This window comes from Salmo salar, chromosome ssa10 (genome assembly GCF_905237065.1).
Source record: "Salmo salar chromosome ssa10, Ssal_v3.1, whole genome shotgun sequence".
NCBI lineage: Eukaryota > Metazoa > Chordata > Actinopteri > Salmoniformes > Salmonidae > Salmo > Salmo salar.
In genome coordinates, this window is record NC_059451.1 from 17521265 (window position 1) to 17544497 (window position 23233).

At 42.3% G+C, this 23233-nt stretch overlaps 1 protein-coding gene across 2 annotated transcripts in view; it reads left to right on the plus strand.

Moving 5' to 3' along the window:
• LOC106613653 (low-density lipoprotein receptor-related protein 8) overlaps positions 1 to 22007 on the plus strand; it is a 31405-nt gene extending 9398 nt beyond the window's left edge. The window contains exons 5-13 of one of the 2 annotated variants that reach the window (XM_014216141.2): positions 7745 to 7916; positions 8053 to 8268; positions 8652 to 8770; positions 13283 to 13422; positions 14397 to 14538; positions 14668 to 14793; positions 19049 to 19123; positions 20246 to 20403; positions 21218 to 22007. In XM_014216141.2, the coding sequence (XP_014071616.1) occupies positions 7745 to 7916; positions 8053 to 8268; positions 8652 to 8770; positions 13283 to 13422; positions 14397 to 14538; positions 14668 to 14793; positions 19049 to 19123; positions 20246 to 20403; positions 21218 to 21253 (1184 nt within the window). In that variant the 3' untranslated portion in view covers positions 21254 to 22007. The remainder of the gene's footprint in view (positions 1 to 7744; positions 7917 to 8052; positions 8269 to 8651; positions 8771 to 13282; positions 13423 to 14396; positions 14539 to 14667; positions 14794 to 19048; positions 19124 to 20245; positions 20404 to 21217) is intronic. The other variant, XM_014216140.2, reaches the window with a different exon arrangement.
• Positions 22008 to 23233: the final 1226 nt, after the last annotated feature.

Here is a 23233-nt window from a genome sequence, read left to right on the forward strand (position 1 = left end):
CTGTTTTTGTTGTAAAATGTATTGTAAGAATACGAATAACAGAGTACACACACACACACACACACACACAATGGTATGCTTGTTTGCACCAGGATTTAGTTACAATTAGATGTTCGAATATTTTCCTGTCACAATGTAAGCCAGCGCAATTCATTATCAACCCACCCGCCCAAGGTGGGGGAATTTGCACCACTTGACAGCTGGCTTTACCTAACAGGATTTTCTATGAATGTCAATGATTTACTGCAAGTATCTCAACACAAACCTGACCTTCTAAATGTGTGCGGGATAGAGGCTTGAACAAGGGGTGTTTTGAGTGAACAGCATTTATTTTTGTGATCATCAGAGTAATTCATTAATGATAGAGCTTTATGTTGCTCTAATCTAGTGAATAGGAAGAATAATTACATATTTACAGCCAGTATTCGAGTCCAAATGTATTCATGGGAAGGTTGCACCTCCGTCACTCGGCCGCATCACGCCATTGTTATGAACGTTCTAAAGACGTCTCAGCCATAGTGACTCCCGAACGTCGAGCCGTGCCCAGTCATAACGGGGGCTGCTGATTGCTTTGTGTAAATTACACTTAAAGTGTCTTGGTAATCCGATGATGTTGCTAAAGTAGGCAGCTCATTTGTAGGAAACAAATTTGACGACATCATTATGATGTCGTCAAATTGACTTTAGACAGATGGCGATGTCGCCATCCCTACCGCCCAGTGTGTGGAATTTGCACCACTTTACAGCTTCTTTACTGGATTTTATATGAATGTCAATGACTTACAGGTATCTCAACACATACCTGACCTTCTGAATGTGTTCGGGACGAGGGCTTGAGCAAACTGCTTTTTTGTTGTTGTGATCATCAGAGTAATTAATGATGGAGCTTTTCATTGCTCTAGTGCAGTGGTTTTCAAACGTTTTATAGTCCCGTACCCCTTCAAACATTCAACCTCCAGCTGCGTACCCCCTCTACAGTCGTGGCCAAAAGTTTTGAGAATGACACAAATATTAATTTCCACAAAGTTTGCTGCTTCAGTGTCTTTAGATATTTTTGTCAGATGTTACTATGGAATACTGAAGTATAATTACAAGCATTTCATAAGTGTCAAAGGCTTTTATTGTCAATTACATGAAGTTGATGCAGAGAGTCAATATTTGCGGTGTTGACCCTTCTTTTCAAGACCTCTGCAATCCGCCCTGGCATGCTGTCAATTAACTTCTGGGCCACATCCTGACTGATGGCAGCCCATTCTTGCATAATCAATGCTTGGAGTTTGTCAGAATTTGTGTTTTTTTGTTTGTCCACCCGCCTCTTTAGGATTGACTACAAGTTCTCAATGGGATTAAGGTCTGGGGAGTTTCCTGGCCATGGACCCAAAATATTGATGTTTTGTTCCCCGAGCCACTTAGTTATCACTTTTACCTTATGGCAAGGTGCTCCATCATGCTGGAAAAGGCATTGTTCGTCACCAAACTGTTCCTGGATGGTTGGGAGAAGTTGCTCTCGGAGGATGTGTTGGTACCATTCTTTATTCATGGCTGTGTTCTTAGGCAAAATTGTGAGTGAGCCCACTCCCTTGGCTGAGAAGCAACCCCACACATGAATGGTCTCAGGATGCTTTACTGTTGGCATGACACAGGACTGATGGTAGTGCTCACATTGTTTTCTCCGGACAAGCTTTTTTCCAGATGCCCCAAACAATCGGAAAGGGGATTCATCAGAGAAAATTACTTTACCCCAGTCCTCAGCAGTCCAATCCCTGTACCTTTGCAGAATATCAGTCTGTCCCTGATTTTTTTTTTATTTTTATTTATTTATTTATTTATTTTTCCTGGAGAGAAGTGGCTTCTTGGTTGGCCTTCTTGACAACAGGCCATCCTCCAAAAGTCTTCGCCTCACTGTGCTTGCATATGCACTCACACCTGCCTGCTGCCATTCCTGAGCAAGCTCTGTACTGGTGGTGCCCCGATCCCGCAGCTGAATCAACATTAGGAGACGGTCCTGGCACTTGCTGGACTTTCTTGGACGCCCTGAAGCCTTCTTGACAACAATTGAACCGCTCTCGTTGAAGTTCTTGATGATCCGATAAATGGTTGATTTAGGTGCAATCTTAATGGCAGCAATATCCTTGCCTCTGAAGCCCTTTTTGTGCAAAGCAATGATGACGGCACGTCAGGTAACCATGGTTGACAGAGGAAGAACAATGATTCAAAGCATCACCCTCTTTTTGAAGCTTCCAGTCTGTTATTCGAACTCAATCAGCATGACCGAGTGATCTCCAGCCTTGTCCTTGTCAACACTCACACCTGTGTTAACTTCTCTAGGGCCAGTGGGACGATTTCGTCCCACCTACGTAACAGCCAGTGGAATCCCGTGGCGCGCTATTCAAATACCTTTGAAATGCTATTACTTCAATTTCTGAAACATATGACTATTTTACACCATTTTAAAGACAAGACTCTCGTTAATCTAACCACACTGTCCGATTTCAAAAAGGCTTTACAACGAAAGCAAAACATTAGATTATGTCAGCAGAGTACCCAGCCAGAAATAATCAGACACCCATTTTTCAAGCTAGCATATAATGTCACATAAACCCAAACCACAGCTAAATGCAGCACTAACCTTTGATCTTCATCAGATGACAACCCTAGGACATTATGTTATACAATACATGCATGTTTTGTTCAATCAAGTTCATATTTATATCAAAAACCAGCTTTTTACATTAGCATGTGACTAGCATTCCGACCGAACACTGCCGGTGAATTTACTAAATTACTCACGATAAACGTTCACAAAAAACATAATTATTTTAAGAATTATAGATACAGAACTCCTCTATGCACTCGATATGTCCGATTTTAAAATAGCTTTTCGGTGAAAGCACATTTTGCAATATTCTAAGTAGATAGCCCGGCATCACAGGGCTAGCTATTTAGACACCCAGCATGTTTAGCACTCACCAAAGTCAGATTTACTATAAGAAAAATGTTATTACCTTTGCTGTTCTTCGTCAGAATGCACTCCCAGGACTTCTACTTCAATAACAAATGTTGGTTTGGTCCCAAATAATCCATTGTTATATCGAAATAGCGGCGTTTTGTTCGTGCGTTCAAGACACTATCCGAAAGGGTAAATAAGGGTGACGAGCATGGCGCATTTCGTGACAAAAAATGTCTAAATATTCCATTACCGTACTTCGAAGCATGTCAACCGCTGTTTAAAATCAATTTTTATGCAATTTTTCTCGTAAAAAAGCGATAATATTCCGACCGGGAATCTGCGTTTAGGTAAAAAGAGGAAAGAAAATAAAGCACGGGGTCGACTCGTGCACGCGCCTAAGCCCATTGTCCTCTGATCGGCCACTTGCCAAAAGCGTAAATGTGTTTCAGCCTGGGGCTGCCTCGATATCATTCAGTTTTTTCCCAGGCTCTGAGAGCCTATGGGAGCCGTAGGAAGTGTCACGTTACAGCAAAGATTCTCAGTCTTCAATAAAAAGAGCCAAGATGAACAACAACTTGTCAGACAGGCCACTTCCTATTCAGAATCTTCTCAGGTTTTTGGCTGTCATATGAGTTCTGTTATACTCACAGACACCATTCAAACAGTTTTAGAAACTTTAGGGTGTTTTCTATCCAAAGCCAATAATTATATGCATATTCTAGTTACTGGGCAGGAGTAGTAACCAGATTAAATCGGGTAAGTTTTTTATCCGGCCGTGTCAATACTGCCCCCTAGCCCTAACAGGTTAAGAAATTGTACCCTTTCTCTCATCTCTAACTACCAAGAAGCCTAAAAGAACAGGCTGAGTGGGCGGGGAGCTTATATTCATGAGCTCGCATTGACTGACAACTCTTTGAAACACCCTTGTGGTTGTTGCCAGATATTAAGGTAAAATAATGGTGAGACATCATTTGACAGAAAAAAAAATATTTGCTCCATAAGCCTAATATAGGCATCCGGCCGCCCATTGATTCGTACAATTTGTAACACTCATCTTCCATCCGAATGCTTGAAAAGAACAATACAAAGTAAAAGTGAATTACTTAGGCTTTAGGAAATGCAACCAACTACAGAAATTGATGAGGGGGGGGGGGGGGGGACCCATGTAGCTGTGTCAATCAAGCAGGCTTCAGTCACCCACTTGGCTTCAGTCACCCCCAGGATTGAAGCTATGGCCTCCTCCTCATCAGGCCTCTCACACTGGGCAGACAGGGGTCCTGGGATGGACAGCTTCCCCACATATGGTGCTGGATCAATGGTGACCTCGTTGAAGAGGAGATCCAGGAGCCTGACTACGTAGCCTGTAATGTTTTTGAAGAGAAATGTTTGTTAAATGGGTAGTGAATGCTATCAGTTTGTTGATGTAGTGATCTACTCTTTCTACAATGTGTTTTCTAGTGTTTTTGAAGTACTCAATTTGAAATATGCAGTATTTGGTTGTGCACTTTTTATGAAATGTTTTAAATGTTTGTGTTAGGACTTTTTGTGTGCCTCAATTGATTTGAAATGAATAATATGTTGATGTCTGTCTTCACATGCTTCACAACATATCCCTCCTTTGACTTGGGAAAGCTGATTTTGTGTCACCGCATTCCTGCGGAGTGGTTGCCTTGGAAGCGGTGTAGACAGAGTAGATTAATATTTTACAAATGTTACATCTCCAGAATAAATCACTTATCTCCCGGATAACCGGTATTTCCCGCCAGAACCGGAAGCATCAATTCAAAAGCATTATAAAGCATATACAGTACATTCGGAAAGTGTTCAGTATTCCCTTGAATTTTTCCACATTTTGTTACGTTATAGCCTTATTCTAAAATTGATTACATTTTGTTTTTTTTCTTCATCAATGTACACACAATACCCCATAATGACAAAGCAAAAATGGGTAAAAAAAATAGAATGAAATATTAACTTTACATAAGTTTTCAGACCCTTTACTCAGTACTTTGTTGAAGCACCTTTAGCAGCGATTGCAGACTCAAGTCTTCATGGGTATGACGCTACAAGCTTGGTACACCTGTATTTGGGGAGTTTCTCCCATTCTTCTCTGCAGATCCTCTCAAACTCTGTCAGGTTGGATGGGGAGCATTGTTGCACAACTATTTTCAGGTCTCTCCAGGGATGTTTGATCGGTTTCAAGTCCGGGCTCTGGTTGGGCCACTCCGAAACTTGTCCCGAAGCCACTCCTGTATTGTCTTGACTGTGTGCTTAGGGTCGTTGTCCTGTTGGAAGGTAAACCTTCACCCCAGTCGGAGGTCCTGAGCGCTCTGGAGCAGGTTTTCATCAAGGATCTCTCTGTACTTTGCTCCGTTCATCTTTCCCTCGATCCTGACTAGTCTCCCACTCCCTGCCACTGAAAAACATCCCCACAGCATGATGCTGCGACCACCATGCTTCAACGTAGGGATGGTGCCAGGTTTCCTCCAGATGTGACGCTTGGCATTCAGGCCAAAGAGTTAAATCTTGGTTTCATCAGACCAGATAATCTTTTTTCTCATGGTCTGAGACACCTTTAGGTGCCTTTTGGTAAACTCCAAGCGGGTAGTCATGTGCCTTACTGAGGAGTGGTTTCCGTCTGGCCACTCTACCATAAAGGCCTGATTTGGTGGAGTGCTGCGGAGATGGTTGTCCTTCTAGAAGATTCTCCCATCTCCACAGAGGAACTCTGGAGCTCTGTCAGAGTGACCATCGGGTTCTTCCCTGACCAAGGCCTTTCTCTCCCAATTGCTCACTTTGGCCGGGCGGGCAGCTCTAGCAAGATTCTTGGTGGTTCCAAACTTTTTCCATTTAAGAATGATGGAGGCCACTGTTTTCTTGGGGACATTCAATGCTGTAGAATCTTTTTTGTACCCTTCCCCAGATCTGTGCCTCGACACAATCCTGTCTAGAAGCTCTACGGACAATTCCTTCGACCTCATGGCTTCGTTTTTGCTTTGCTGTCACTGCTGTCTTCATTCTACATAAAATAGTGTTAAATTAACACAATAGCATCCATTAACATCAGCGCGTGCCTTTTCTGGCATGCTGGTAAGTAGCTTGCTAGTTAAAAGTCACAACACAGATGGAAAGGGGTTAGTTACCAGTATTGTTCTACCACATTCTGCTTGAGGTATCTTACGGGTTGCCAAAAGTGTGCAACTGCAGCCTATAATTCGGGGACTTCCTGCATGTGGGCATGTCCCCCCCCCCCACTCGAGCATCCCATTGGTTCCTGCATGAACACCCCCCTCGAGCATGACATCTTCATGCTTGTGTGACACATTTGAATGAGGGTCCAAAGGGAAATAAAAGTATTATGAGTTTTCACCACTGCCTGTGATGTCATTTTTGCTAGCTACCTGTAGACAGTGTCCTTCGCTCCTGCCTGCTGAACACCTGCCCTCACCATTGTTAACAGCACTGCGGGAAAACAGTGCCCGACAGGCGGGGGCGAAGCACACTGTCTATGTGTCGCTCCTGCTAGTACAGCAGGCGGAAGGCTGGAGCAACACTGTGCGCTAACTAGCTGGCTACCTTGCTAGTTAGCGACACTGTGTGCTAGCTTGCTCGTTAGCTAACTAGCACACGATGTCGCCTCTCCTCCCACCTGATGTGTACCTGAAGGGTTTATCATTCCCGAGTGGCGCAGCGGTCTAAAGCACTACATCTCAGTGCTTGAGGCGTCACTACCAACACCCTTGTTTGAATTCAGGCTGTATCACATCCAGCCATGATTGGGAGTCCCATAGGGCGGCGCACAATTGGCCCACCGTCGTCCGAGTTTGGCCGGTGTAGGCCGTCATTTTAAATAAGAATTTGATCTTAACTGACTTGCCTAGTTAAATAAAGGTGAAATAAAATCAGCAGTTGGCATCCAACACTATGGTGCATTACCGCCATATACTGTACTGGAGCATCCCTGCCTCCTGCCTATGTACTGGAGTCATAACTTTAAAATGTACCAATAGAAGTATAAATATGGGGGTTCCTGCAAATGCCAGAATGCCCACATGCAGGAACACCACAAATTGCGGGCTACAGTTGCACCTTTCTCCGGTTCGTAAACAAAGCCATATGATGCGCACGTGATGACTGTTTTAAGGCGTTACTTATTTAAATTAGTTAAGATTCTATGATGCTACGATTGGTGTATAAAATGTCCATCTTTACCTGACGTTGCATAAAGCTAGAAATAATGCCTGCCTCCAGAATCCAAGCATATCACATGGGGCGAGGGGACCAGTAACTTTATGATCAACTTTGTCAATGTACCAGCTACAGTAATTTTTCATACTTGGGTCACCGTTTGGTACCTTTTTAAACAGAAGCAAACGGAAAGAAACAGGGAGGGACCTATCTGAATTTGTCCAATATAAATATTGTTGCACAACATTCTCTTTGGGCTAATGATTACACCCCTGCTCTTTCTCTTCGCTAATGATGCCAGTGTGCATTCAGTCTCCAGTCTGTTTACGTGTAGAGTATCCTAACCTAGGCCCTGCAGTACTGAAGGTGTGACATTGGAAATTCAAATGGTCAATTTGTCACATCCGTACCTTATATGGGTACGAGTGTAAAGGTTTATTAATTAAGCTAATAAACAGAAGTGATATTGGAAAGAGCAGGATACGGTTTTTCGTTTTGATGTGCATATCTGTTTACTTTCATCACCATTGCCCTTTCCGTCATTGTGCTTGTTGATGTGTTTTTGTTAGTCCTGAGTGTCTGGGACTGATTTGAGTGTACTTGCAGGAGACGTGGCTCAGCTAGTGTTGAGCAGTTCTGAGGGGGTGCGCCGGGTCAACACTGCCGGTATGGAGTATAGGGAGATGGCTGCTCACTTACTGGGACCAGGGCCTATGGCTGCCCTGACTGCAAACCGCACTGTCTACTGGGCAAGGCCAGGACAAGGCTCTATCTACAGGTACACATCTCAGAGAGTTAAACACTTTCTGAATCTGGCCCTTGTTAATATGAATGTTGACCACAGTTCTTTTGCTCTGTGAAATGGTACTAGATGTTAGTTCCCATACATTTGATCTGTCCTGCGTGTCCTTTAGGATCTCCATGGATGGGAAGCCCCTGGAGCCTGTCCTGCTGTTGAAAGGCCATGGTGCTGTCCTGGGTCTGGCTGTGGACTGGATCCATGAGCTTCTCTACTGGACCAACGCTGATACTCACTCCATCGATGTGGCCCGTCTGGACGTCTCTGCACAACGCCTCCTGATAGGAGGGCTGGCCATGCCCACTGGAGTGGCTGTGGAACCCTTGTTGGGGTAGGCTGGATTGGAAGTTCTCAATATTACTCATGGAGACCTATTGTATGCACACAGGTCATTGTGCTTTAAAAAAAAAAACGCAACTACATAATCAAATTCTAAATATTAGATATATATTTGTTTTTACAATGAAGAAATATTTATTCTCAATTTCAATAAGGATTTTCTATCTCAAACATGGCCTCCTATTAAAAAAATATAATAAAACATGAAATCTATCAGTTCACTGTAAAAATGTAAATTAGTAGGCCTTTGTAATTTGAGCTCAGTCTCCAGCTTGCACAGAGTTTCATAGGGTTTAGATAAACACTCGTTTAGATGGTTGAAAGTCTGATCCAATGTAGATCCAATGTAGTCATGGAGAGCTCCTGTTTCCCCAGGTTCTTGTTCTGGGCAGAAGGTGGCAGCTCCCCCAGGATTGAGCGTGCTGGCCTGGATGGAGAAGGCAGGCTGCCACTAATCACCTCAGCCATAAGGAACCCAGTCGCCATCTCTCTGGGTATGTTTGGCTGTTCTTTTATACATGTGTATTACACCAAACTGGTTTTATATTTCTTGAAGTGTAAGTGTTTGGCTTACTAGTTGGCCAAATGTAGTTTAATTTGGGATTTACAAAGACTCAAGGTTATTTTCGTAACCCAGGTTATCTGTAATTATGAGTGAGATATCTCACAGTGGGATTCATCAGAATCTATCAAAGTTTGAAGAACCATTCACACCAATCTGTCGGAGACAGACAAGTCCAGTGGCGATTGAGGTGAGCTCCTCCCTTCCCCATGCCTCTTATTCCTTGCTCTCTTGCAAGCAGGGGATATCTCACTCATAATATCAGAGAACCTGGGTTACGAAAGTATGAGCTCCGTAAATCCATTAGGGACGGAAAAAGACAATACAGACTCAAAATTGAATTGATGTTCGACAACTGACTCGCTACGCAGGTGGCAAGGACTACAGACTATCACAGACTACAAATGCAAATCCAGCATTACATTTGCATATCACTGGGACTGTGCTCCCACTCATCCAGGACATTACTCGAAGCGGTGCCTGAGGAAGACCGCAGCGTCTTCAAGGTCCCCACACACCCCAGCCACGAGCTGTTCACTCCCTTACCGTCGGGCAGACGGGATCGGAGCATGAGGTCTGATAACATGTTCAGAGACAGTTTCTATCTACAAGCCATCGGACTGGTGAACACTTGAACTGGACTGACCACCTGCTCTGATTCACCACACCTTAGCACACATGCACTCACGCACGCACACACCCACCCAGATATATACACACACACACACACACACACACACACACACACACACACCGTAGGCGTCTGAATGACATGTTGTGATACCACCGCCTGACAAACATCTGCCTGACGCCTGCGTCTTAAAAAATAGCATTGAGCTCCAGTATATTGTTCATCTGCAGGCTATTATAATACGGTCAGCCTCTCAATTACGGGAGGGTCTGATTTGATTTTCTTTATTTTAGGTTCAAAATAAGCGTGTCTTCCTCTTACATGGTACTGCTGGCAACTGTAGCCTATTTTCAGTGCATGACTTGGGCAGGAGCTTACTAGAGCTGAGTACCGACACCTCAAATGTTATGCTGCTTGACTTCCTGCACCTCTTATAGAATATTAGCTGAAATGTTTTGTGGAGCTCCTGCACCTATTCCAGTCCAAGTCTAACACTGCCTATATTCCACATTTTATTTAGTTTTTTGGCACCGTTGCATTTGACGTAAACACCATGGAAATTATGCACTCCAATAGTAGTTATATGCAACATGCATCAATCCACAGTAGGCCTATCTAACAATGCATGTATCATCATCTAGCACAGGGCTTCTCAAACTCAGTCCTGGGGACCCCAAGGGGTGCACGTTTTGGTTGTTGCCCTAGCACTACACAGCTGATTCAAATAATCAAAGCTTGATTTCCAGGTGAAGCTGGTTGAGAGAATGCCAAGAGTGTGCAAAGCTGTCATCAAGGGAAAGGGTGGCAATTTTAATGAATATAAAATATATTTTGATTTGTTTAACACTTTTTTTGGTTACTACATGATTCCATATTCTACAATGTAGAAAATAGTACAAATAAAGAAAAACCCTTGAATGAGTAGATGTGTCCAAACCTTTTACTGGTAGTGTATATATTCCGGATTCTGACATTCCTCATTCCGAATTTTCTTAATTTCTTTAAACTTTCTAGATTATGCGCGTATTGTTTTGTATTGCTAGGTATTATTACTGCACTGTTGGAGCTAGAAACACAAGCATTTCACTGCACCTATGATAACATCTGCAAATATGTGTACGTGACTAATAAACTTTCATTTGATTTGATTTTAAATTGACTATGATCAACCCCTGATACCTGGGACATGAAAAACACAAGGCAGGGGCAATTCTAGCAGAAATATGTTGTAATTTATTCCCGCATTTACACGCACGTTCACGCGTTCAACAAAGCATCTGAACGTCAACGTACGCGTGAACAAACATGTCATCTGACATGTGAACGCGTAAGAAAGAAACGTGTTGCCATTGACAGTCCATGTTAATTTAAGACTGTTCCATAGGCACTCAGTTACCCGTTAGGTGACTTGGTGAGAGTCTCCGTATCACTAGCTACGTTAAGCTCAGTTTAGTCCCCTTTTCACTAGGGCTGTGAAATTCCAGGGACCTCACGATACGCTATTATTACCATACTTAAGTGTCGATATGATGTGGATTGCGATTCTCACAATTCTATATGGATTGCGATTCAATACTGTTATTTTATTGCGATTCCATTGTCCAAACATATTTCTCACTACATGTCTGCTACAGAGGGACAAGAGAGCCATGAGAAAACTAGTTTTGATCAGACATGGTAATAAGTGCTAAAAACAAATTGGCTCCCTATTTAAAAGGAAGATGGAAAATAAGCTATTAAGGAAAAATACTGGTGTTTTGCTGCAGGTACAGCCAACTTGCGCAAAAATAATATTGTGATATTGTGAAAACGATAGGATACGATACATTTGTATTATAAATTGTGCCTTGCTGCATTATACTAAAATGTTTATTCTATTCTACAGAGCCATTTACTTTATGTTCGTATTCTTATCTTTTATTATTTCTTATTGTTGTTGCATTGTTGAGAAGGTACCTGAAGGCAGGAGGGACCAAGGAAACCCTGGAAAAACCTGGGGCAAACTGTAGGCACGAATGGTAAATTGACAGTGCGTGGAGCTCAGGCGACCAGTAAAGCTTCTTTAAGGAGAGATCCTTCATCTCCACGCTTTCCTGCGGCTCGAAAGGCTGCTGGGAAATAGCCTCAAGCACAATAGACAGATCCCAAGACGGGCTAAATGCTTGGAAACTGGACGTAAGCGACAAGCTCCCTTCATGAAATGACACAAGGCGTTTTCCCCACTGTGTTATTGTCGAAGCCTATATGACAGTGCTAGATAGCGGCTAGATAGACCTTAACAGTGGAGAAAGCCTTCCCTCTGTCCAAAAAGGTCCAGCAAAAACCATAAAACCTTGAATACAGAGCATTGGTAAAAAATTATCAGGGTTTTTTTTTTGTCACACCACTTGTTTCCATACATAGAGTATGTAGAAGGGGCCCTGGTACTCTGGATAGTCTCTGACTGAGAGGCAGGCCTGTTGCATCCAGATTTAAAGTCTCATGAGCCGGGCACTGATGTCAGGGTGAGGGTGGAAAATCTCTCTGTTCGTTTGGGTCAGAAGATCTCTGCGTAACGGCAGTTGCCAAAGCTCGTCGTATAGCAGGGGGATGATCTCCGCTAACCAGAGCTTCCATGGCCATCGAGGGGCTACCAAGATGTAGGGATGAGCCGTGTGTAGTGAGAGTAGGTGTGTTCTTCTTCACAGAATAAGGCTGTGTAAGCGCAGATAAGCAAAGGCCACCCTTGGGCTTCATGTATGCTATCACAGTCGTATTGTCCATCCGGGCAATTCAGAAGGGTCAGTCACCACCTTCCTCGTCCACACTTCCCTTAGTGGAGTGCCATGAACGAAGATCAAGGGGTTCTTCCAGTGACGCAGAGCCGAGAGACATGTTGAGGTCACCCTTATCTTTCGATTGAGGTGAGGTCGTATACAAAGACATTGGGCAGACACCAACGCTGGAGGTTTCTCATTCTCAGTAGTTTAAGGGGTACTACTGACCCCAGCACTCAGAGACAGGCTTGAATAAGCTAAGTGGCCAACAGGCAGAGGCTAGCATAATTTGATTGATTCTCTGTAATAATGGTATGGGAATAATAATGCATTTTTATATTTTAAAGTGGTTTCTTGCATCAAACAACACAACATGTTCAATGTCAAGCCCTGCATGTTTTTTTTTCTTCAAAAGTCTCATGGAATGTAGTCCTACATTGAACACCACACATTGGCTGCTACTGTAGACTGAATGATAGAACAGCTATTTCCATGTTAAAATGTTATGGGATGCATTTTCTCCATTGTTTTTGATGGTAGTCCACTGGTAGGTCTACATTAGGATCAAATATCCACAGTAGTGAAAGTTAAAACTGACAAGTTAAAACTGTAACAAAGCGGGTACAGCCTCAGTGTTGCACAGAATTTTCACAACATTCAAGTTTGCATTCAGCAGACTTGACATTTTCTCAGTCCTGAAAATAATTTGAGTGAACATTGCTCGTGGGCTAGGAGCTTAGCTAGGTAGCACAATGCTAGCCAGTGGAAGCTAGACACGTCTCAGTAGCTAGCCGTGTGGCACTAGCCACAACAGAAGACAAAGGGTAGAAAAAGCGTGAAAAACTTCTGTCCTTATGAGGGTAGAGGCGTGACCTTTCTGTCTCCCGACAGACGTCTGATTGGTTCTTTGAGCTTCTAGAGATTCTGGTGAATCCCGCTGTGAGAAATCGAAACGAGTAATTGAAAGACAACTGTTTTTGATTACAAAACAGTGATGCAATTGATAAGATAGTACCACTAAAAAGTCAGAGTTGAATAGCGTGTGTTTTTCCTACAGACATGCCTCGACGACTCCTGTACTGGGTTGACTCAGGGATGCGCACCATCTCGAGGGTCGGGTTCGACGGGCAGCATCGCAAGACCGTGGTGGAGTCCAATGGATACCTGGACAGGCCCTTCGGATTGGCAGTGTTTGAGGTACGGACATCCAAATGACACTAAGGCCTTATTCTGTAGACCTTCTCCTGTTTCCTTTCCTTTAGTCTTTGAAGACTCATGATCACAGATCTGGAAAGACTGAAGTGGGGGGAAATAGTACAAATGTGGCTTAGACCTCAAGGGCATACTGCAATAGAGCATGTTTATGGTTTAGAATCCAGCCCTGTAAAGTTACAAACACAAAAGTTTGATAAAAGCTACTGTTCCATACACTCTGCTGCGCCCTGTTCCCTCACTTCTCTCTTCTCTCTATGTGTTTACTACAGCTAACAGGACACATGTATATTGCTGAGAAGCACAGTGGCAGCCTCTTTAGTCATTCTGCCCAATATCGGCTTGGCTTGGCTTGGTGGCCAAAGTACAATGTTTGGGATGCAAATCCAGATCCTAGTGTAATTTAATCATTGTGACCTGACTGATATTGCATTGTTGAGTGTGTGCCAGACCTATTGTCTGGAACAGGTTCACCAAGCTTCACCCAGTATATACTCCCAAGTGGCACAGTGGTCTAAGGTGCTGCATGGTTCAAATCCAGGCTGTATCACATCTGACCGTGATTGAGAGTCCCATAGGGCGCCGCACAATTGGCCCGACGGGGTAGGCCGTCATTGTAAATAAGAATTTGTTCTTAATGGACTTCCCTAGTTAAATAAAGGTTAAATATGCTATATGCAAAACACATATTTTAAATATACAATGGTTGGTATTGAAATCCTAGTTTGTGTCATTGAACTCATTGTTGATTCTATTCTCTGGAACAAGTTCACCAAGTCTTCACAGAAGACTGAAGCAGGGGAAATGGTATACCTTACATACTCCCCATTATTATAAAATGGCATCAAGGGCAGACGGTTTCTGGTTTGGCCCTCATTAATTATTCCATTGTTTGATGCACTCTAAAGTGTGGTATTCTGGATGTCGCCATATGTTCACTACTCTCTCACGTCTCTCAGGGACATGTATACTGGAGTGAACAGGACACCCACTCCATCTGTAGTGCTGACAAGCACAATGGCAGCCTCTTTAGAGTCATCCTGGCCAATATCACTTCCCCAGGCGGCTTGGTTCTCATTCACCCGGTTCTTCAACCAAAAGGTACGCATCTGTCAGCCCATCGAGTAAACTTTGATAATTGTGCTCAAGACACAAAGGTTTGGATTCAACCTTAGTCTGTGTCAATTAGTCTATGTTATCTGACTGATTTTATCTTACTGATGTTCCCAGGCCCTGCTATGTGTGGAAATAACGGCAGAGTTTGTCTATATGAGTGTGTGCCAGACCTTTTCTCTGCAACAAGCTCTCCCATCTTCACCTGCATTCCTCCAAAAGGGGGTAGCGGTGATGATGATGGTGAGTATGTGAAAGTGGAATGAATTGTGGTTATTACACAGTAGGGATTCATATTGTCTGGAAAATCTACAAATATTTCTTCCCGAGAAAATTGCAAGCCCTTCCCAGGCATCCCGAGATTCCCTTTCAAACTGGAAATGCTATTTAAAAGCATATAATACCAATGAAAAAAATCTGACATGATTATACCACTGTAAATTGAGAAATATCCACAGGAATCGAACTGTTTTATGTTGTATTTGTTGCAAAGTCACCACGCTATTTCATTGATGTAGCCTAGTTTTAGAGCTCCCGAGTGGCGCAGCGGTCTAAGTCACTGCATCTCAGTGGTTGAAGCATCACTACAGACACCCTGGTTTGATTCCAGGCTGTATCACAACCGGCCGTGATTGGGTGTCCCACAGGGTGGGGCACAATTGGCCCAGCGTCGTCGGGTTTGGACGGGGTATGCCGTCATTGTAAATAAGAATTTGTTCTTAACTGACTTGCCTAGTTCAATAAAGTTTTTTATATATATATATAAATGAAGGCCTATGGAGCACTGTTCAGCCGACTGGGAAAATATGATCAGTTTAATTACAGCCTGGAAATGAAATTGTATTTAGCCTAGGAGCCTAGCCAGCAGGAGGGCCCTTTGCTCTTCCATTGCACCTGGCTATCAGAGGAATTTGGGAAGGTTGTGGCTGATTTTACTTTATGATAACCCAGTTATTGTGGTGATTTTGCCAGAGGGTACATACTGTATCCGATGCTGCGCTAAACAAACCGATAAGCAAATATGGGCTATAGCAGAGATTTAGCACCATGAGATTCAGCACCATGGATAGTTCCATTGTTCAATTCCCTGTGAGTCAAACAAGGGATCTGTGGAATAACTTTAAAGTGTGTAATACAATATTATCCATCTACAATTTATGTTGTTAACCCTGGGAAAAATGGGCCTGAGAGGCTCACAGGGATATTGGTATCCACAGTACTTACGTTACAGCCTTATTCTAAAATGGATTAAATATTTTTTTCCCCTTCATCAATCTACACACAATACCCCATAATGACAAAGCAAAAACAGGTTTTTAGAAATGTTTGCAAATGTATAAAAAATTCTAAACAGAAATATCGCATTTACATAAGTATTCAGACCCTTTACTCAGTACTTTGTTGAAGGACCTTTGGCAGCGATGACAGCCTTGAGTCTTAGGTATGACTCTACAAGCTTGGCACACCTGTATTTGGGGAATTTCTCCCATTCTTCTCTGCAGATCCTCTCAAACTCTGTCAGGTTGGATGGGGAGCGTCACTGCTCAGCTATTTTCCGGTCTTTCCAGAAATGTTTGATCAGGTTCAAATCCGGGCTCTAGCTGGGTACTCAGACATTTAAAGACTTGCCCCGAAGCCACTTCTGCTTTGTCTTGGCTGTGTGCTTAGGGTTGTTGTCCTGTTGGAAGGTGAGCCTTCACCCCAGTCTGAGGTCTTGAGTGCTCTGGAGCTGGTTTTCATTAAGGATATCTCTGTACTTTGCTCTGTTAGTTTTTCCTTCGATCCTGACTAGTCTCCCAGTGAAAAACATCCCCACAGCATGATGCTGCCACCACCATGCTTCACCGTAGGGATGGTGCCAGGTTTCCTCCAGACGTGACAATCTTGGTTTCATCAGACCAGAGAACTTGTTTCTCATGGTCTTGAGAGTCTTTAGGTGCCTTTTGGCAAACTCAAAGCGGGGCTTCCATCTGGCCACTCTACCATAAAGGCCTGATTGGTGGAGTGCTGCTGAGATGGTTGTCCTTCGTGAAGGTTCTCCCATCTCCACAGAGGAACTCTGGAGCTCTTTCAGAGTGACCATTGGGTTCTTGGTCACCTTCCTGACCAAGTCTCTTCTCCCTTGATTGCTCAGTTTTGCCGGGCGGCCAGCTCTAGAAAGAGTCTTGGTGGTTCCAAACTTCTTCCATTTAAGAATGATGGAGGCCACTTTGTACTTGGGGACCTTCAATGCTGCAGAAATGTTTTGGAATCCTTCCCCAGATCTGTGCCTCGACACAATCCTGTGTCAGAGCTCTAGGGACAATTCCTTCGACCTCATGGCTTGTTTTTTTTCTGAACTGTGGGAGCTTATATAGACAGGTTTTTCTAAATAATGTCCAATCAATTGAATTTACCACAGGTGGACTCCAATCAAGTTGTAGAAGCATCTCAAGGATTATCAATTGAACAGGATGCACCTGAACTCAATTTAGAGTCTCATAGCAAATGGTCTGAGTACTTATGTAAATAATGTATCTGTTTTCCTAAAAACCTGTTTTTGTTTGGCATTGTGGAGTACTGTTTGTAGATGGATTAAATAAAAGCACAGGAAAATAATTCTATGAACTGTATGGATTCACTACTGTAAGTCGCTCTGGATTAGAGCGTCTGCTAAATGACTAAAATGTAAATGTAAAACATTTTCCTCAATTTTAGAATAAGGCTGTAACGTAAAAAAAATTGAAAAAGTCAAGGGGTCTGAATAGTTTCCGAATGCACTGTATATTTTTTTCAAATGCACTGTAATTTAAGCTTTAAAAGTGCAAAGATTTCTCTCTGCCTCATGGTAAAATGTGTATAATTACAGGATATTGGCTTTAAAGCTGCAACAACGAAAACATTTCTCTGCCCCAAGACAAAATGAATTGCAGGAAATTAGCTTGCATACTGCAAAATATTTTCTTTGATGGCAAGAGATGAGCCTTTAAAATCTTATTTCCCAGGGCACAAGACTTGGTTTGTCTGGCCATGCACTGCCGAAGTCATAGTAAAACTCCTTATATGCTTTTTTTTTTTTTATCTCACTCAAGTTGTGTTCTGATTATGGTCGTTCCCTGATGAATTTGCTATCACAAAAGGGGTCCCCGGACCCAAAAGGTTTGAGAACCCTTGCGCTCGAACACCACAAGCACAGTCGTGTGATTCACAAAAATGTAATGATGACAAATACTTTACTCAGTTGGTCACTCCCATAGAATTCTATGGTCAGACCACCTAAGGCCAACTTTGACTGTTTGATATCCCAGGCGTATATGCGCTGTGTGCAATAGCCTGGGGACGAGGTTAAAAGATAGTCAACAATGCAAGTTATACGCCATGAAAGTGACGTTTTCTAATGGGGACTTGACTTTGTGTTTAGTAGCATAAATAGGTGGGCTGGTAGTGTTGTAATCGCTGGTCTAATGTGAAAGTGAAGTCAGATAGTTGAAATGTATTTTTGCATAGAAATGGTATATTATTGTTCCCTAGATCCTGTCTGTTTTGGGAGGAATTAGGAAGGAGCTTTGTCAGGAGATCTTAAGCTCCCGGTTTACTGGTGTTAAATCCCTATTGAAAAATAGGGGTAGGGTTGTAGAGAATCATAGGACCATGAATATAATAAGAAACCTTAGGTGCTGGCTTAAGGCTGGTAGCAACCACTACAGAATATCAGGTCCGAACAAGGATGAGGCGGATGTCCAGGCTAAGGGGAGTTTAATGGAAGAAGATTCACACATCTGACCACTCATGGTTCAGATAACTGAGAATCTTGTCCAGTGATAACTGACATTAACTATGTGGTTGTTTAGATGCACGCACAATTAAACATCAGACATACAGGGATTCAGTCCACAGTAGGAAAAGTTCAGCAGGAGGGAAAACTGTGGAAGTGCTCATCAGGATGGGGAAAGCACGTTTCTGACCACACAGCATGCTGGGGTCATAGACTAACTGCAACTGAAGTCCCGGGAATCAAGGCCACTGATAGGCTGAACGAGATGTGGTGGTAAGTATTTGGCGTAACCTTGACCAATAAGACACTAACAAAAGTGTGGGTCCTCTGAATGGGAGACTAAGCTGTCCGACTAGAACTAGCCAGACGGGATGGCTAGAATCAGCTGACTGAAGCTGGCCATATTAACACCTATGACGTAGTTAACCTTTTAAGATAATAACATGTCACATTTCCACCTGCAAATGTCAGTTACGAAAGAGTAGAAATGAAGGGGGAAAAAATGCAAAGTAGCTTTTTAGCACAACTGGTGCGGCCAGTTGTTGCGTGTAGAACTTCCTGTATTACGATTGGCTCTCGTACGCAAGGTTAACAACAATAGCAAAAACATTAACAATACAAAAGCTATTCTCATCCTTGAAAACTGATGTCCCATAACCTTTGAAAATTGCATTTGTTGAAACATTTTCCATTTGTTATTCTTTGTGATTACTTGATTGCGGACTTGTTCTTTTCCTTTTTTAGATACAGTCGTTTCTCACACTCTTCCAGCCCCAGCGCTGTCTGATACAACCTATGCTGGAATCCTTTCGCTCATAGGTAGGTTTTTTAGTATATTTAGCAATGAATCCATTATATTTAGATCCCTTATGGTCTGTTTATATCATGTCATCTGTGGAACTGTATGAATGATATTGCTCAGATGTAAAGAAATATCAAATGATGACCATTTCATGTAAATATGGTTACAAGTGTCAGTACTTATGGTTTATAGAAATGGCAGCTTATTGTTTATATGCAAAAAACGGTAACACTTTATTTTAAGGTACACATAATAGCCACTAATTTGTAGTTTATACGTGTCTATATAAGTAGCCGTTAAGGCCTTTTATTATGTCTTATTAGTCCTATAAGGTGTGCCCCTTTCTGTCCAATGTGGTCCTTTCTGGACAATATTTCAGCAAGTAAGAATAAGGTAACACTTTAGTATAGGGAACACACCTTAAAGCACTATGCCTTAGTTAGTTCCACATTGAGACAGCATACTAAGAGTCAGTTTTTTGTTTAACTTGCTCTTAAAGGTCCAGTGCAGCCATTTTTATCTCAATATCAAATCATTTCTGGGTAACAGTTAAGTACCTTATTGTGATTGATTTAAGTTAAAATGGTCAAAAAGGGGGCCTCCTGAGGGGCCCAGCGGTCTAAGTCAATGCATGGCAGTGCTTGAGGCGTCACTACAGACCCGGGTTCGACCGCAGCCTGCCGCGACCGAGAGACCCATGAGGATGCGCACAACTGGCCCAGCGTCGTTCGGGTTATGCCACCAGGCAGGCCAAACCTCCATCCCATCAAAACAGGCAAAATTGTCCAAAAAATATTTTCAAACAGCTCTTACACTAAAAGGGCATTATCATAATTTCACAATTTGACAGTATTATTCCAAACTCCATGTGGAAATGTATATAAAACACAGAAAAATCACGTTTTTGACTGCACTGGGCCTTTTAAATACTGTCTTTTTTATTATGACTAACAATTAGGTTATTAAGGATTGGCCTTTTAACACGTCATTGAATAAGAATACACTTAATTAAGGACTAATATATGGCTAATAAGACATAGATATTACTTATTACCTTACTTATATACATGCTTAGAAACTATAAAGTATGTGTACCTTTAAAATAAAGTGCAAAACGAACCAGTCTATTTTCTGCCCAGTTGTCCTCAGTGTGCTATTGGCGGGGGTGGTGTTGTGGTGGTGGAGGGAGGAGTTCAGGCCCTCGAGGACACACAACCTCCAAGACTTCTCCCTGAAGGAGTCCCAGGATCCCCTCATCCAGGCACCAGCCAGGGGCATGGAGGTTTGTCCTGTCAAGGTAAGCTCTGCCAATGAACAGGACGAGTCCGTGGGATTCCTGGTAAAACAGATAATAGATCTCAATAAGAATGAAAGATAAATGAATTCCTTTAAAAAAAAAAAAGTTGGATTTCCTTTAATAAATAAAGGATTCATTAATTTAATATAATGTAATTGAGTATGTTTGCATGTAAACTAATAATTTGATATTAACTGATTATGCCGTTATGGCATTAGTCATGTAAACACTTTCATCTTAATCGGTGTAAGCATACGGCGATTAAAACACCTGGTTTTCTGAGCAATCTTTCAAATGATTAGGACATGTAAAAGCCTTAACCAGAGTTCTAGTGGTGTGTTTGATCTGCACATGTTCAAGCACGAGCAGCGGGAGCTTCCTTCTTTTGTGCGAGTGAAGTGAGTTCAGAAAAACTGAAAGTATGCATCTTAGAAAGAGTTTTCACATGCAAACTTTATATGGCCGAACTAAGAATCAAATATGCTCCACAAAAATAACATGGTCGGTGTGGTAGAACGTTTATTATGATTGGCCATTTTCTGCATTTATCAAAAGTCCATCAGGTAGCCTGATTTCAGGTGTGTCCATGTAAACAGGATTATTAGGGAAATCCTTCTTCTTGCAAAGCATGTAAACGTTTAAATCAAACTATTATATGAATCGGACTATTCACAATAATTATATTATTGTGTTCATTGACTCCAAGGACCCTGGTGTCTCATAACCGTGCCTCACCTGACAGACTGCCCTCTGTTAAAATGCTTAAGTGGTGAATGTGATCTCTATGCTTATTAAACTGCCATCTTCTCCTCAGGACACTTTGCTTAAGATGGACTTGGACCATTACTGAGTGTCTTAAGTCATTTGTGTAAGAGACATAGGTGTCCAGCTGTGCTCCCACCCCTCCCGGTGCCAGCAGTCCCTGGAACCTGGAGTCTCATCAGGTTATCTGGCAAAAGGGAGTGAGAAGAAGAGAGGAGGCGTCTTGCAGCACTTCCCCATGATGACCTGTGGTCCTCCCAGGGCCTAATTCAACCTCAATGTTGATTTAATTTGAGTTGTGGCCCATTTAAAGCCTGGATCAAGTCCACATCAGTTTCAGTGAAGGCTAAAAATGTACTTAAACAATTGACTTGAAAATTACTTGAGCAACTTGAACAAGATTTTCTGTGAGGATTTTTCCCAAGTCATTGCGTTTTCTAACTTGACTGGAGTTTAATTGGAAATGACCCCAGCCTTGGGGTCCTGAAGCATATCAGTGATTAGCTACAGGTGTCCAGCCTATGTGAGATACTGTACCCATCATGCATACACTTGAATTGTGACAAGATCTGAATGTCTTTTTGCAATCGGTTGACTAGTCTATATGTTCAAACTAATCCCCATATTCCGTCAGGGCATGGACTCTACAAGGTGTCAAATGCATTCCACAGTGATGCTGGCCAATGTTGACACCAATGCTTCCCACAGTTGTGGCAAGTTGGCTGGATATCATTTGGGTGATGAACAATTCTTGATACACACTGGAAACTGTTGAGTGTGAAAAACCCTGCAGCGTTGCAGTTCTTGGCACTCAAATCAGCGTGCCTTGCACCTACTACCATACCCCGTTCAAAGGGTCTTAAGTATTTTGTCTTGCCCTTTCATCCTCTGAATGGCACACATACACAATCCATGTCTCAAGACTTGAAAATGATTCTTTAACCTGTCTCCTCCCATTCATCTACACAGATTGAAGTAGATTTAACAAGTGACATCAATAAGAGATCAGTCTATGGCATGGAAAGAGCAGGTGTTCCCAATGTTTTGTACACTCAGTGTATATGTTTATATACAGTGCATTCAGAAAATATTCAGACCCCTCGACTTTCTCCACATTTTGTTACGTTAGTCTTTTTCTAAAATGGTCAAGGGGTCTGAATACTTTCCGAATGCACTGTACATAATTGATTCTCACACATAATTAATCACTCCATTCGTTTCAGTATTATGCAAAACTATGAGCCAGCCTAACAATTTGTGGAGTGTAGAATGTCTTGTCATTGATTCATCACATAATATGAGTGTATTTCAAGAGACATGGGTTTTACATTCACTCTCTACTCTTATCTGGTGTTCTGAGATCAACTGTTGTTGAGATGTGTTTTTACTGTAACTTGTTTTACTGTAACGTGGCCACAAGGGTCTAAGGTGGCTCTGACGTTGAAGTAGAGCACTCACTCAACGCTGTAATCGAGTCATTCACACTGGTCTGCCTTGTTTAGATCAGTTGCTGTGTCTTCATTGACAAACAATGTTTTGTTTGATTATTGTAAATTATTTGCTGTCCTTTCAAATAGTTTATTATTAGGCTTTTTGTTATTTGAGGTGTCAGGCAATACTTGTCATTGCCACAATAAAAAGTACAGTATGTCTGAAATCTATTTTGCTGATTTTAAATTCTATGAATATAGTTTAAATCCATGGAACCTTAAAACTACGGAAGTGTATTAGGTCCAAGTGAAGAGCAAAAATAATAAAACGGTGACGGTGGTAATTAGATATTTTTATGCACGCATATTACCTTCTCTTGAAATACTTAGAGTAAAGTCTGAATTGATTGTTGAGAATAAAGACTAAATTACATTTCGTGAATAAATTGGCAATATTTCGATAAAGCTGCACACGCTCACTCGCGCTCACACACACACGGTATCCCCAAAGCAATACCATTCTAATGGCTATAGTGTGTGGGGGGGTTATATCTGATAACAGCAATTCTACGGTCCATTATTATGACTTAACAGCTCCAGCCACTACTAGTAGCCTCTAAGGTGAGAAAGTGGTAGCT